The sequence below is a fragment of the Staurois parvus genome, unplaced genomic scaffold, assembly GCF_062004578.1.
Source record: "Staurois parvus isolate SC_StPar_1 unplaced genomic scaffold, SC_StPar_1.0 ptg000058l, whole genome shotgun sequence".
NCBI classification, from domain to species: domain Eukaryota; kingdom Metazoa; phylum Chordata; class Amphibia; order Anura; family Ranidae; genus Staurois; species Staurois parvus.
In genome coordinates this window covers 11564793-11578595 of record NW_028317854.1, presented here as the reverse complement: position 1 = coordinate 11578595, position 13803 = coordinate 11564793, and the positions used below count along the sequence as shown (strand labels likewise).

At 40.0% G+C, this 13803-nt stretch overlaps 1 protein-coding gene across 1 annotated transcript in view; it reads left to right on the top strand.

The window, feature by feature from the left end:
• The first annotated feature begins 1606 nt into the window (after nucleotides 1-1606).
• ETNPPL (ethanolamine-phosphate phospho-lyase) overlaps nucleotides 1607-13803 on the top strand; it is a 62903-nt gene continuing 50706 nt past the window's right edge. The window contains exons 1-3 of the mRNA XM_089668496.1: nucleotides 1607-1749; nucleotides 12404-12522; nucleotides 12681-12840. Coding sequence (XP_089524622.1) covers nucleotides 1694-1749; nucleotides 12404-12522; nucleotides 12681-12840 — 335 coding nt within the window. The 5' untranslated portion in view covers nucleotides 1607-1693. The remainder of the gene's footprint in view (nucleotides 1750-12403; nucleotides 12523-12680; nucleotides 12841-13803) is intronic.

Below are 13803 nucleotides of genomic sequence, written 5' to 3'. Positions count from 1 at the left end.
GGAGGAGGTAGGGCTAAACCCAATACGTGTGCTGCCATGGAGTCCATCAGGAAAGGAGAATTGCAGAAAGTATTTGATATGAAATTTACAGTTGTTTTGCATTTTTAAGGCTCCATGCACACTAGGCAAAAATGCTGCATAAAAAAATGCTCAATATCAGCATTTTTTTTGGCATTTTTTCCTGTTGTGTACCACCGTTTTGCCACCATTTAGCAGTTTAGCTTTAGTTTAGGAGCGGACTGGCAAGCCGGCCGATGCATCCTTAACAAACAATGACCCATCAGCTGTCAGTGGGATTTCCTGCTGACAGCTAAATGTAAACAAAACAATTGCCAGCAATTAAAATTTGAGGAACAAGAGCATGGTGATCCCCCCCAACCCTTAACAGGCTCTTTGGGTCTAGTATGGATTTTATGGGGAACCCCATGTCACAATTAAAACAAAAAATGGAATGGGGTCTCCCATCCAAACCAGACCATTATTTGAACATTCAGCCTGGCAGGCCAGGGGGGGGAGTAAACACCCCCCCAACCATAAAATGCCACATACCTCAACATTGGGTATGCTTTGGGGCAGGGGAGCTTCCCCCCAAAGCACATTGTCCACATATTGATGGGGTCTGCGGGTGGGGGGGCTTCTCGGAATCTGTAAGCCCCCTTTAACAAGGGCCCCCCCAGATCCTGCCCCCCCATTTGAATGAGTATGGGGTAATTTGTACCCCTACTCATTCACCAAAAAGGGTCCCTAAGTGTCCATGCACACTGGACAACAAAAATACTGCTTATACACTCATTTTGTGTTTTTTTCTTGCGCCTCTAGAAGTAGCTGTACGTTAGCCTATGTGTCCATGCACATTAGGGAGTTTACAGTCATATTTTTCAGAGGAGAGGTTAAAAGCCGAAAAAAACCCCTTCAGAATCACATTTTTGAGAGGAGCTTTCAGGCAGAAAAAATACTAAATGCTCATAAACACCCATAAATGCAGTGTTTAAGAGCATTTAACGTTTTCAAGTGTACATTGAAAAATGAGCAGAGGGGAATGTTTTGGAAAAAAATGTTTATAAAAGCAATGCCCATCAACTCATATCTTTTCTGCCCCTAGTGTGTATGGACCCTAGGGTGGCTACATTGCAGTGTAATTTAAAGCGTGAGATCATTGAAAACTGCATGTCCTCACTCTCATCCATTAATAAATACTTCACATTGAAGTACAAGCACATAACCCAGAACAATGAGTTACTTTCTTGTTATCGGAGTGAAGTCTAGTCACAGGAGTGCAGAACAATTCAGCAAAAACACACAATATTCCAAAGTTTGACCGTTAACAAATAATGTTAACCTCCTAAGTTTCAGTTTAACCATGAAGACAGTGCTGACATGAAGATACATGTATAGTTGTTGAGCAGGAGAAGTTTTTATTATGTTCTTAAACTCGTCAGGAAATATTTGCCAGTTTTCTGTAAAGAAATGCCCTAAAGGTTAGAAGTTAACTATTTGCTCCCTTGTCATTCATTGGAAGGGTTAATGTCAGTCAGAGGCGTGAAAGGGGAGTGTAGGAGGCAGTGTCCTTAGGAAACACAGCAGGCTTATAAATAGAGTCAGAGAATAAGCCTAGAGGAGCACTCAGACCTCACAGCCAGAGAAGCCAGCTGATCTGAACTTGTGTGCCAAGCGAAGGCTGACAGCAGCAGACATGTGTGAGCCATACACCAAAGAGAAAACTATTGAGATGAGGAAAAAACACATAGGGTAAGTATTTCTTACGTTTGAGATTATATTTAATTATTATAATTCAGTTATCTATAGCAAATAAATAAATAAATATTTTATATATATATAAATATATATATATATATATATTTATATTTTTTTTATTTTTTGCTTCCTTGTTTTGTTTTGAAGTGATCAATCCTGGCACTGTATCCACTTTTGTAATATATCATATACCATATGGTATAGAAGTTATTCATTTAGCATGTGATGTGCCTGTACCAACTTACTTATGCAGAGGGACTTTTCTGTGCTGTTTCTATATATTTGGAAGAAATAGAATTTTTTATGAAATGTGTATTTTTATGATGCTTTTGTTGGTCACAAAGTGGTTTTCAGCTTGACCTTTTCAAACAGGGTTCCATAGAACCCTAGGGTCCTCCTGAGGTTGCAAGGAGCAATTTCTGCCTCTAAGAAACCACCGATAACTTTGATATTTTTAGCTATCTGTAAGAGGGAAGTCTGCCTACTGACTACCAATGTAAGGAGTATTCTTACTGACCATCACACTAATGCACTATTAGCTGGAGATATAGTAAATATTAGCAGGGGTTCCCCATGACCAGAAAAGTATTTCAAGGGTTCCTCCATGTTCAAAAGGTTGAGAAAGGCTTCGGTAGGTAAAAGAACGTCCCCTAATATACTACATCCATAAGGGATTTTTTGCAGCACTTCAGTTAGTAGCTCTTAACAGTGTCTAGTAGACAGCCACTTAGTTGCCTGGTGTTGCTATACAATATATTCAAATTGTGGTGGCTAAAAATATCTTTACATAATTCCTTCTCAACTCCGAGGAGGTTGACAGCACATTCCCTTACAAAGAGCTAAAGTACTATCTGTCCTCTTTATTGGGCTGTATACAGAAGGGTTAATGTCTCAGTACAGCTGTACATCTGCAGGATGCAGAGTTTTGCAATTCTCGCAGTCAAAGCACGATGAAGGCATTTCCAAACACAGTGAACGGAAAAATTCACTGGGTTCATTTCACTCTGTCTACCAAGTTTATTTTGAAGGAAATTCATAGCAATCAACACATGTAATGTCTGAAACCAAAGAGGGACCAGCAGAGCTCACTGGGTTGTTTTGCTGTAACTTTACCAAGTTCATTATAATAAGGAGTCATATTTTATGGCAATCAACAGATGTGAGTTCTAACATAAAATGTGTTAGATGATATTTGACAAAGACCGATATATCCCCAGACTGCCCATCCTATTTAATATTTGGCATACGCTGTTGACGTATACAGGCAGGTCTTTCATAAGCTTTGACGTAACATAGATTTTGGCTTATCCCAGACTTACAGTAAATTCTGTTTGTTGATTCTCCCATTCTAAAATGTTCCAAGTGTCTACCATTGTTTTAGTAGAAAAACACTTTTTTATTTGCATAAGGATCTCATTGGCTTGCAGGTTAAATGTGCAATGGAGGAAAGGGAGATTACTACAATAGTGTAACAGTACATTTCATGTGGAGAGTAATCTACACATCTATAACAGTAAAACAGAGAACAACTCCTGATTCCAGGGTCACAGCCTTGCTATGCACCTTTCATGTCAACCCTACACTTACCAAGGATGGGTACTTAGTACCACTGGAAGACAAAAATCCATAGTGGTGAAAAACATTTACCTTTTACTGAGGTGACTTTTCTTCATTTCGCAAAATTTAAGATTTATACTGAATCAGTCAATAACATCAAAAACTGATAGGGGCTCTCTCATAGTCTTCTTATTATTTATTTCAGGTACTTATATAGCGCCGTCAGTTTACACAGCACTTTACATATATATTGTACATTCACATCAGTCCCTAATCCTCAGGGGGTGTACAATCTAAGGTCCCTAACTTACATTCATACATACATGAGCCAATTTAGACAGGATCCACTTAACCTACCAGCATGTCTTTGGAGTGCGGGAGGAAACCGGAGTACCCTCTGCAGCTGTTATTAATACTAACAGTCACCCATAGTCCTCTGTTTGCGCACAATGACATGAAGAAAAGGACACCAAGGACAGGTGCTTGGTACCATTTACTATGTCCCCACCAAGATGTGGAAGACATATTGATGCTTTACATGGAGTAGATATTACTACTGTGACATAGAAATATGGAACCCCTTCCCCTCTCACTTCCATGGATAAGCAAATTTGCCTGGGTTTGGTTTGATGAGATTAGGCAAATCTTGCTTGAAATGTGGCAAACTCAAACGTAGTGGTCACTGTTCACTGATTGGTTGCTAGAGGTCACAGTTAATGATTTATGCTTGCTGATTGGTTGCTAGAGGTTACTGCACATTATTACTGCTCACTGATTGGTTTCTAGAGGTTATAGCACTTAATTACATCTCACTGATTGGTTGCAGAAAGTTACAGCACATCATCTCCTCACTGCCTGCACACCATGGACTGAGGTTAGGGGATCCCCCAATAGACAGAAAACTCCTGGGATCAATAGCAGTGCTGAAGGGGAGGGTGTGATCAGTGGCAGTACTAGGGGGAGGGTTGATGGGATCAGTGGCAGTGGTGGGGGGATGGGATCAGTGGCGGTGGTGGGGAGGATGGAATAAGTGGCAGTGCTGGGGGGATGGGATGAGTGACAATGCTGATGGGGGGATTGGATCAATGGCATTGCTTGGGGTGGATGGGAACAGTGGCAGTGCTGTATGGGGATGGGAGATGACATTTCTACACCGACCACCAATGTTAGGGGGGATTCAAACTGATGACCAATGTAAGGGGGATGTACACTGACCACCAGTGTAAGGGCAATTCTGCACTTACCACCAATGTAAAGGGAAATTTACATTGGCCACCATTGTAATGAAGAGTTTGCACTGACCACTAATGTAATTAAGAATTTGCACTGAACATCAAAGTAATGAAGAATTTACACTGACAACCAATGTAATGGGGATTTTACACCAACAACCAATACATTTCTACACTGGCCACCAACGAAAGGGGGAATTTACACTGACCACCAGCAGAGGTGTTGGTGGCTGAAACCTCCAGGGGGAAGGGGGGGCATAATATACATATGAATGATATGAATTCAGTTGCTATATACATAAGAATGTCACATTGCTGACACTATTTATATATGAATGCCACATTGCAGCCATTATTTACATGTGAATGCTGACTCAGTCTGCACACCTGAGTCATCTGTACATGGCAACAGGACAGAGCTGGCCAGCATAAGTGACAGCACTTCACACTGAGATATCAGGACTTCAAGGGACAAGAGAATGTAAACCAGTACAGTCTGCAAGTATATAGGACAGCTGCATTGGGCCCCACAACAGTGACTGGGCCCAGGGCAGCTGCCCCTTTTGCCCCCCCCTTAAAGATGGCCCTGATGACAATGATAAAAGCTTCACCTGGGCAAATAATTATTACAGCAAGTAGAGCCTGAAGTGAGACAGGAAAGTAATGACATCCTGCACACACTTTTTGCCTCTGGCTGTAGACAACTCAGCAATGTCCACAGGATTATTAGAAAACCCAAAAGAAAAGACTGTAGAATATGATCACACATCAGCCCATGAAGTTCATATTTTTTTACATTTCACAGAAACTGCCAAATTATTTTAAATTGCCTAAAAATAACTCCTATTGCTTCAAGTTGAAAAATTGCAGCACTCTGCTTTGAGCTTACTATTGTTATGCTATGCAGATTTCCTCTGGCCATGGGAGTTGTGACTTTTCTGCCAGTCAGTTGTTTTTCATTTAGGCTGAAGCCCACACATTGTATTCATTTTTACAATGCCTTGCGTGTCACTCCCTTATTCATCCCTCCTAGCATGAAAACAAGCTTTTCTATTACAGAGTCTCCCATAGGATAATTCTGATGAGGCCCCTTCTTTACATCTCCTAGATTGCAAGCTCGAAAGAGCAGGGCCCTTGAACCCCTCGTGTATTGTTTTGTTACTGTATTGTCTCATGTTCTGCCCCGCACTATAATGTACAGCGCTGAGCAAACCTTTTTAGCTCTATATAAATACTGTATAATAATAATAATAATAATAATATCTGCTTATATCCGCTGGGCATTCTTTTCCAGCCTGCTTACAGCAGTAAGATCCTGTAGTTGCAGAAGTAAGAACACTGAGAGTAACTGAACTTGAAAACATTGCAATCAATATAGGGAGCATTCTTGTGCAAAATGTCTCCCTACCACAATTTTTTTTATAAAGTGCTCATTCTAGAAAGAGAAGCACATCAAACAGGAAAAATGGATGGCCTCTTGGACCCTGTGTACCGTGAAAGCTCCTTAAGTCCACTCTCAGAGCTGCTGAAAGTTAGCCCAAGATCCACATCCAACATGGTACAATGTAACATCATGATCGATTGAAGAATGTCATGCATCAGTGTCCTCTGCTGCTGAGACCCAAAAAACAGCAGTCTGCTGTGGTAACAGCTGCAAACCATTGGCTTACTTAGAGTAAACCTGACATAGGCTTTAGTCTACTATAATCTACTAAAAGCTAGTTATAAATTGGGGGGGCTACCATCATTGTCAATCACCTCAATACTGGACACTTACATCCCCTTCCTGCCCAGGCCAATGCTCTCACACTTTGACTGTCAATTACTTATGCAACACTGCAACACAGTCCCAGATGATCCACATTGGCTCACAATTGATATGATCCAGAAATATTTAGACAGAATAAAGGTGAATAAAGCACCAGGACCGGATGGCATACACCCACAGGGCCTTAAAGAATTGAGCTCTGGCATTTAAAGCAATTGTTTCTAATTTTTATGGACTCTTTAATGACTGGCATAGTACCACTGGATTGGCGGAAGGCCGATGTGGTGCCAATATTTAAAAAGGGGTCAAAATCTTTACCAAGAAATTATAGACCTATTAGTTTAACTTCTATAGTTGGGAAGATACTGGAAAGTTTATTAATAGACCACACAGATGAGTTCTTGCTGGAAAAAAAATATTTTAGGCAACAGACAGCATGGATTCATGAAATACGGAAGTTGTCAAACAAATCTGATTTCGTTTTATGAGGAAGTGAGCAAATCTTGGACAGAGGAGTGGCGATGGACGTGATGTACTTGGATTTTGCAAAAGCATTTGACCCAGTTCCCCACACACGGCTAATGTGTAAGGTAAAGTCTACAGACTTGGAAAAATCCATATGTAAATGGGTAGAAAATGGCTAAAAGATCGTATTCAGAGAGTAGTGGTTAATTATTCATACTCTGAATGGTCTAGGGTTGTCAATGGTGTACGCCAAGGTTCAGTGTTGGGACCCTTACTTTATAATATATTTATAAACGATATAGGGTCTGGGATTATAAATATCATTTCAGTCTTTGCAGATGACACCAGTGGAATAAAGTCCTTACAGAATATCTCCAACTTACAAGCCGACCTCAATGCACTGTTTAGTTGGGCAACTATGTGGCAAGTGAGGTTCAATGTTGATAAATGTAAGGTTATGCACTTGGGGGCTAAGAATATGCATGCATCATACATACTAGGGGGGGTACAACTGGGGGAATCAATGGTGGAGAAGGATCTGGGAGTTCTGGTAGATCACAAGCTTAATAATGGCATGCAATGCCAAGCTGCGGTTTCTAAAGCGAGCAAAATCCTCTCTTGTATTAAAAGAGGTATAGACTCCAGAGAGAGAGATATCATATTACCCCTGTACAAATCATTAGTAACACCTCATCTGGAATATGCAGTTCAGTTTTGGGCACCAATTCACAGAAAGAACACTGGGGAACTGGAGAAAGTACAGACAAGGGCAACCTAACTTGTAAGAGTGATGGAGGAGATCAGCTATGAGGAAAGCTTAGAGGAACTGAATTTATTCTCTCTTGAGAAGAGGAGATGAAGGGGGGATATGATCAACATGTAAAAATACAACAGTGGTTCAAATAGTGTAGAGTTACTCACCCTAAGGTCATTACAGAGGACGAGGGGACACTCTTTACGTCTGGAGGAAAAGAAATTTAATCTCCAAACACAGAAAGGTTTCTTCACAGTAAGAGCTGTGAAAATGTGAAACAGACTTCCTCAAGAGTTGGTTCTGGCCAGCTCCGTGGATTGCTTTAAAAAAGGCCTGGATTCTTTCCTAGATACACAGAATATAACTGGATACTAACATTTATAGGTAAAGTTGATCCAGGGAATATCCGATTTTTTTTTTAATGGTTGAACTGGATGGACTTTTGTCTTTTTTCAGCCAGACTAACTATGTAACTATGGCTAACTATGTATATGTAACTGTACCCGAATGAAATTGTTATAATTTTTTTGAGAAAAATAGACCTATCTTTTGGTGGTATTTAATCACCACTGTCTTTTTAACTTGTTATATAAATTAAAAAATAACAAAAATTCAGGAACAAAAACACATTTTTCTCTGTTTCTGTTATAACATTTGCAAATAAATAATCTTTCTTTATAAATTTAGGCCAAAATGTATTCTGCCACATTTCTTTGGTAAACATAACCCAAATCAATGTATATTATTTAGTCTTTGTGAAAGTTATAGAGTTTACAAGCTATGATACATATATATGAACATTGATCAATCCAGATGTAGATGGCCTATCTCATTTCCCGAGGCCCTAAAATGCCAGGACAATACAAATACCTCCCAAATGTCCCCTTTTTGGAAAAATAGACACCAGAAGGGATTCAGCAAGAGGCATAGTGAATTTATAATTTTTTTTTTCCACAATATTTTTGAAAAAATGAAAAAAGTATATACTTTTGTTTTTTTCTCACAAAATTGTCATTTTTACAAGATATTTCTCACACACGGCAACAGCATACTTGCATTTACATCCCAACATTCTGCTACTCCTCCCAGTTAAGGGTCCAATTGGGACATCAAGAGATGTTTACAGTCCACTGGGACACCAACAGATGCTGGCAGTCCACTAGGGACACGGACAGAAGTTGATGTTGCAGTGGGACACTATTGCAGATGTTGTTGTGCACTGGGACATTATTGCAGATGATGCTTGGTGCACTGGTGATAAATAACTGCACTGTGTGGGATCAGTGTGTAACTGCACAGTAAAATCAGTAGTTACACACAGATCTCTGACAGGCAGCACAGATCTGCTCACTCCCGTTCTCTGTGTGAGAAGAAGGAGAGCCAGTTCAGAGACACTTGTTTCTGTTTACCTTGTGTGAAGGACACAGCCATCACATGATCAGGAGGGCCAAACAGAAGCAGATCTCCCAATCTGTGATCTGCTGTGTCCAAGAGACAGAGCCATAACAGGATTGCGTGCCGCTGCGTGGCTCGAAGGAGTGGGAGGATGTATGGGCACGTCCTCCCAGATTGGCGCTTGTCCCGTTCTCCTGTTTATGTGAAGTGGTCGGATGAGAAGCAGTTAAGCTTGCTGGAATTGGCATAGGGACACCTTGGACACCTTCAGCTGCCATTGTGCTTTGCTGGGCTTCTAGTGTGTCCCTGTGTCTTTAGGGAGGAATGGGCTGCCTCCAGGCATACCTGCCCTTAATGTATCTATTGTTATATTATGGAGATTTTCATAGACTAGAGTTACAAGGCAGTGCTGCTTCCACATATATTTGCAAATGCATTGCAACTAAAATATCTGTTTAAAAAAATTGGGACATTTTTTTCCTGAAATGGAAGACAGAATGAAATACATATTTCTAATGTCAATCATCTGGTAAGCAATAATATAGCCAAAGAAGTTAGAAATCAAATAATCAGGGATGTATAGATTATTCTTTCAGACTAGTAGTAGAAGATAATTTTTATTTCACTTTGTTTCAAAGCGGATTTTCAGTAACACTACTCTCCCTATTATGTCAAGACTAATTGCAGGCTTACTAACAGAAAACTGATTGTGACTCTGTAAAGAGGTTGCTGTAACATTTAGTGGTTGTTGTGGATCCCTGCATAAATGTTGGGTAGTCCCATTCACCTTTTGGTAAGGGAGCATGTACAGTGGCTTTTTGCAGCTAACCTCCTTTTCTTCCCAGTGCAAGGCAATATGAATGCAAACGCATGGCTGGTTTAGTAACCTGAAATTAAACCTGTGCTTTGCTAATGCAAAGCACAATGGTTCACATAAAGTCCATCCACCCCCCCTTACATATGCTCACCTCCCTTTCACTTCTCCACCATTCCATTAGACTGCCTGGAACAAAGGGAAATAACTATCTTCCAGGTATGAGGATCCTGTGACTCTGTTCCCTTTCTTACAAAAAGCAGCGCAGGGTGCTGCATTGTTAACTACAAAGCACCAGCACTGACATGCAGGAGCTTACACAGGGCTTGTTATCCTCACCCCAGTGGGTAAATGGAGCTACATGGCAGGGAAGTTAAGTATGCAGTGTGTAATGGGAATGGGAAGGGGGGTGTAAGAAGGCTCTCTCTTTGTTAATCCTGGCCCCACACCAAGGGGCCTTTTGGAACCCATTGAACATGAAGGGTTTTGGTTGTTGATCCATTGCACCTGCTGTGAAACTCTTTATCATCTTATGTTCACAGGGCCACCAGGAACTCACACTGGTCTCCTGCCCAAATCATACTGCATGCCCTTCGGGATGTACTAATCCTTACACAGATGAGGCATATTACACATCTGATGTAATGTAATGTCCAGCCAATGCTTGCTTTTTTTTAAGCTAATGGCGTAACAGTTATCCAAATAGAAGGTCGCATTATCCTGAATAAAAGGGTTGGCTGCCAGTATTATGCATGTCTGCTCTCACAGTCTATCACCCTGAGGTATATTTCACATGCCCAAGCTGGGACCCACAGAGAGAAAAACACATGGCTATACCATCATAAAAGAGAGTACTCCATTGCTATCTCTTCCGATGCACCCTCCTCCCTAGCAGTTCCTCTCCCATTTTATTTATCCTAGTGAGGGAGATGATGTCAAGACCAAACTGGCTGGAGACCACCCTGAAAAGGTCTCTAAATGCCTCTTACTCAATGAAGTAAACCTATTGCTTTTCTCTTCATGGGCAAAGGAAAGGTTTCTCTTTTAGTATATTATTAACATTGGGTTAGAGGAACTTTTTTAGCTTAATAAATTCTAATCATAGGAAAAGGGATTAACAAATTAGTCCCAGGAGTGTGCTGGGGTGGATGTCACCTGAGGCACCTGGTTTTCCACATGGACATTCTGGTTTAAGTTTCACCCTTGGTTCAGCTTGCCTCTTGGTAGGAACACCCTTGATTAGCCCACCCTTCTATAAATACAACAGTTTAACCACAATGACAGTTCAAGAATCTGAATCTTTAGAATCTTCATGCATCCAAAAGTTAATTTATTGCTACCATAAATCACACGTGCCATTTGGACTGGGATTTGTGATAGACAAGACCTATGAAAAAGAGACCTATGGAGAAGAGACCTATCAAAAGACACCAAAGATTATTTATTAGGACTTCTGTCTCTAATAAAGTTTATCTTTCACCCACTGGCAAGTAATTTGAAAATAATCCCATTTTTATTCCAACACCACTTCCTAGGAAAGAGAGTGGTGGTAAAGAGCCTGGTAAGCTGTGTGTGTGTTTTTTTTTAAAGGGGCCTTCTTGAAGCACCCATTTGTGGCTATTCAGTGTGGCTAGGGAGCCACAAATTCACAACCCTTGTACATTGAATTGTTTTATTATCTACTGTTATCTAATGAATAAGTGTGTAATCAAATGTTGCTTGATATCTTACTTCAAACGTATACACCTCACTGATCTCTGTTAGCTTATTGAAGGTTATTTGTCTAATGTGACCCTTGGTGACAGCTGAAGTTACTTAGTTTCTTATAATCACAGACAACTGTGACACAGGAAAGCACCCAGTGTTTACTGGAACTATTACTAATGTTCAATGTCAGTTTCATGTTCTATTATTTGTGTTTCTAGCACTCCTAACAGCATTCTAGCACTCCTAACAGTTCAATATTGTCCTGAACACTGGCTTTATTACCATGCAACCAAACCATACATTATTATACATCATGTTTTGGACACACTGCCATCTAAGTCAAAGATACAGCACACAGTAGTATTGGCATGGAGAACAACGGTTGTGCAAGGACTGATTTGCTGTGCATGCTACTATCATACTGCCTTTAGGGCCGGATAAACATCAGATAGAATGTACATTTTATCTGACACCTTCCCTTACCTGACAGATCCCTTTTGGTGCACATAGCCATAAAGGGGTTCTCTGCTATGAGAAGCTAATGGTTTAGGGACTTTTTTTACATTAAAACATTTTAGTCTGATTTTTTTTTATGTTGTTTTTTTTACTCTGACTAAAATCTGGCTGGGCAACTTCCATTCTATGAGTGGGGCTGTGTAATTCTTTACTTAGCCCAATGTAAAGTTTTTATTTTACAAATTAACATTTAATACAGGGACTGACTCTAAAGCTGTCCATAGATGTATCGAAATTAGGCAATGACCGACCAAATTTCAATGCATCTATCCCTGTTCCTACTTGACAGAAGTCGATGTAATAATCAACTTCTGTCTAACGGGGCTGTTGAAAATTTGTCATTCAATCCACCTTCAAAGCCAGCAATAGAAATGCTGCCTTAAAATTTTAAGTTACAGGAATACAGTTCAAACAGTTTACTGTTTTCTATTCTTTTTCAGACCATCATGCAAAGTATTCTTTGCAGAAGATCCAATAAAGATTATACGTGCAAAGGGACAGTACATGTTTGATGAAAAAGGAGAAAGATACCTCGACTGCATAAATAATGTGGCTCATGGTAAGTTCATTAATTAAACATGAGGAAGAGTAAGTCAATATACACATATGTATAATAGATCGCATAACACAAATGTAAGAGGTTCTTTGTATGTTCCTATTGGATCATTGTGGTTTTTGGCAGAGCATGTCTATGAATAATGTATTCTTTCCTTCTAGTTGGGCATAGTCATCCAGAGGTGACAAAGGCTGCAGTGAAGCAGATGGAGGTATTAAACACAAACTCAAGGTTCTTACATGACAACCTTGTCCAGTTCGCTCAACGTCTGACTGCCACACTGCCTGAGAAGCTGTCAGTTTGCTACTTTGTTAATTCTGGGTATGTTTTTTCTCTTTCTCATTGATTATGTACCATTAAATTATGTTTTTTTATACATATTAAGGCTGTCAAAATAGAGTCAAATTGAACTGTTAAAAAAACACATTTAACATTAAAGTTTAGTTTTTCTTTTTTGTGATACAGCACCTTAGTTATGTGAAATGTTGTGTATCCCCTTACCTGCAGATGGTGGTTTCTGGTAAAAATCTGGTAAAAAAAACTGCTTCCTTCATAGCCACCGGATACTGAGCTGCATGGCTATCTTTAGCACTATGAAGGTTAACAGAAGCCACTGCCACTAAGAAAAGTTGCGCCAGTTGCCTGCACACTTCTGCCCTCTCCTCCATTCATATTACTTGTATTACTACTCACACACAATGTGTCGCATTCTGTGAATGAGTGATGGTCATTCAACTTCAACTCCTCCATTCACAGAACACAATGCATTGTGGGAGAATAGTAATAAGAGTTATATGAAAGGATGAAAGGGAAGGGGGCAGGCAAGAAGCACAACTTTTTTCAGTAGCAGTGGCTGTTCTTAACCTACATAGCACCAGAAGACAGCCGTTCAGGGCAACACACGACAGCTATGAAGGAGGTACTGCAGGAAACATTTTTACCAGAAACAGATGCCTGCAGGTGTTGGAATTTATGTCATTACAGATAATTAATGTGTTTTGTACTTTATCACTAAAAGCCTCCCTACACTTTAACTTCAATGGAGTTTAATAATACTTGATGATACTAGCTATATATAAGATGATAAACTCTGTAAAGCATAGTTGTCACACCTTTATCTTCATCATTTTCCAGATGGCACTAACAATGCTAACAAAGTAAAAAATATATTTCAGTTGTAAAGCTCTGCAGTGTCATGTAAAAAGATGCTACTACTTCTGCTCGTGTTGCCATTATGACTACTACAACAATTGGTACCAAACCAAAAATTCATGAGTTTAAATC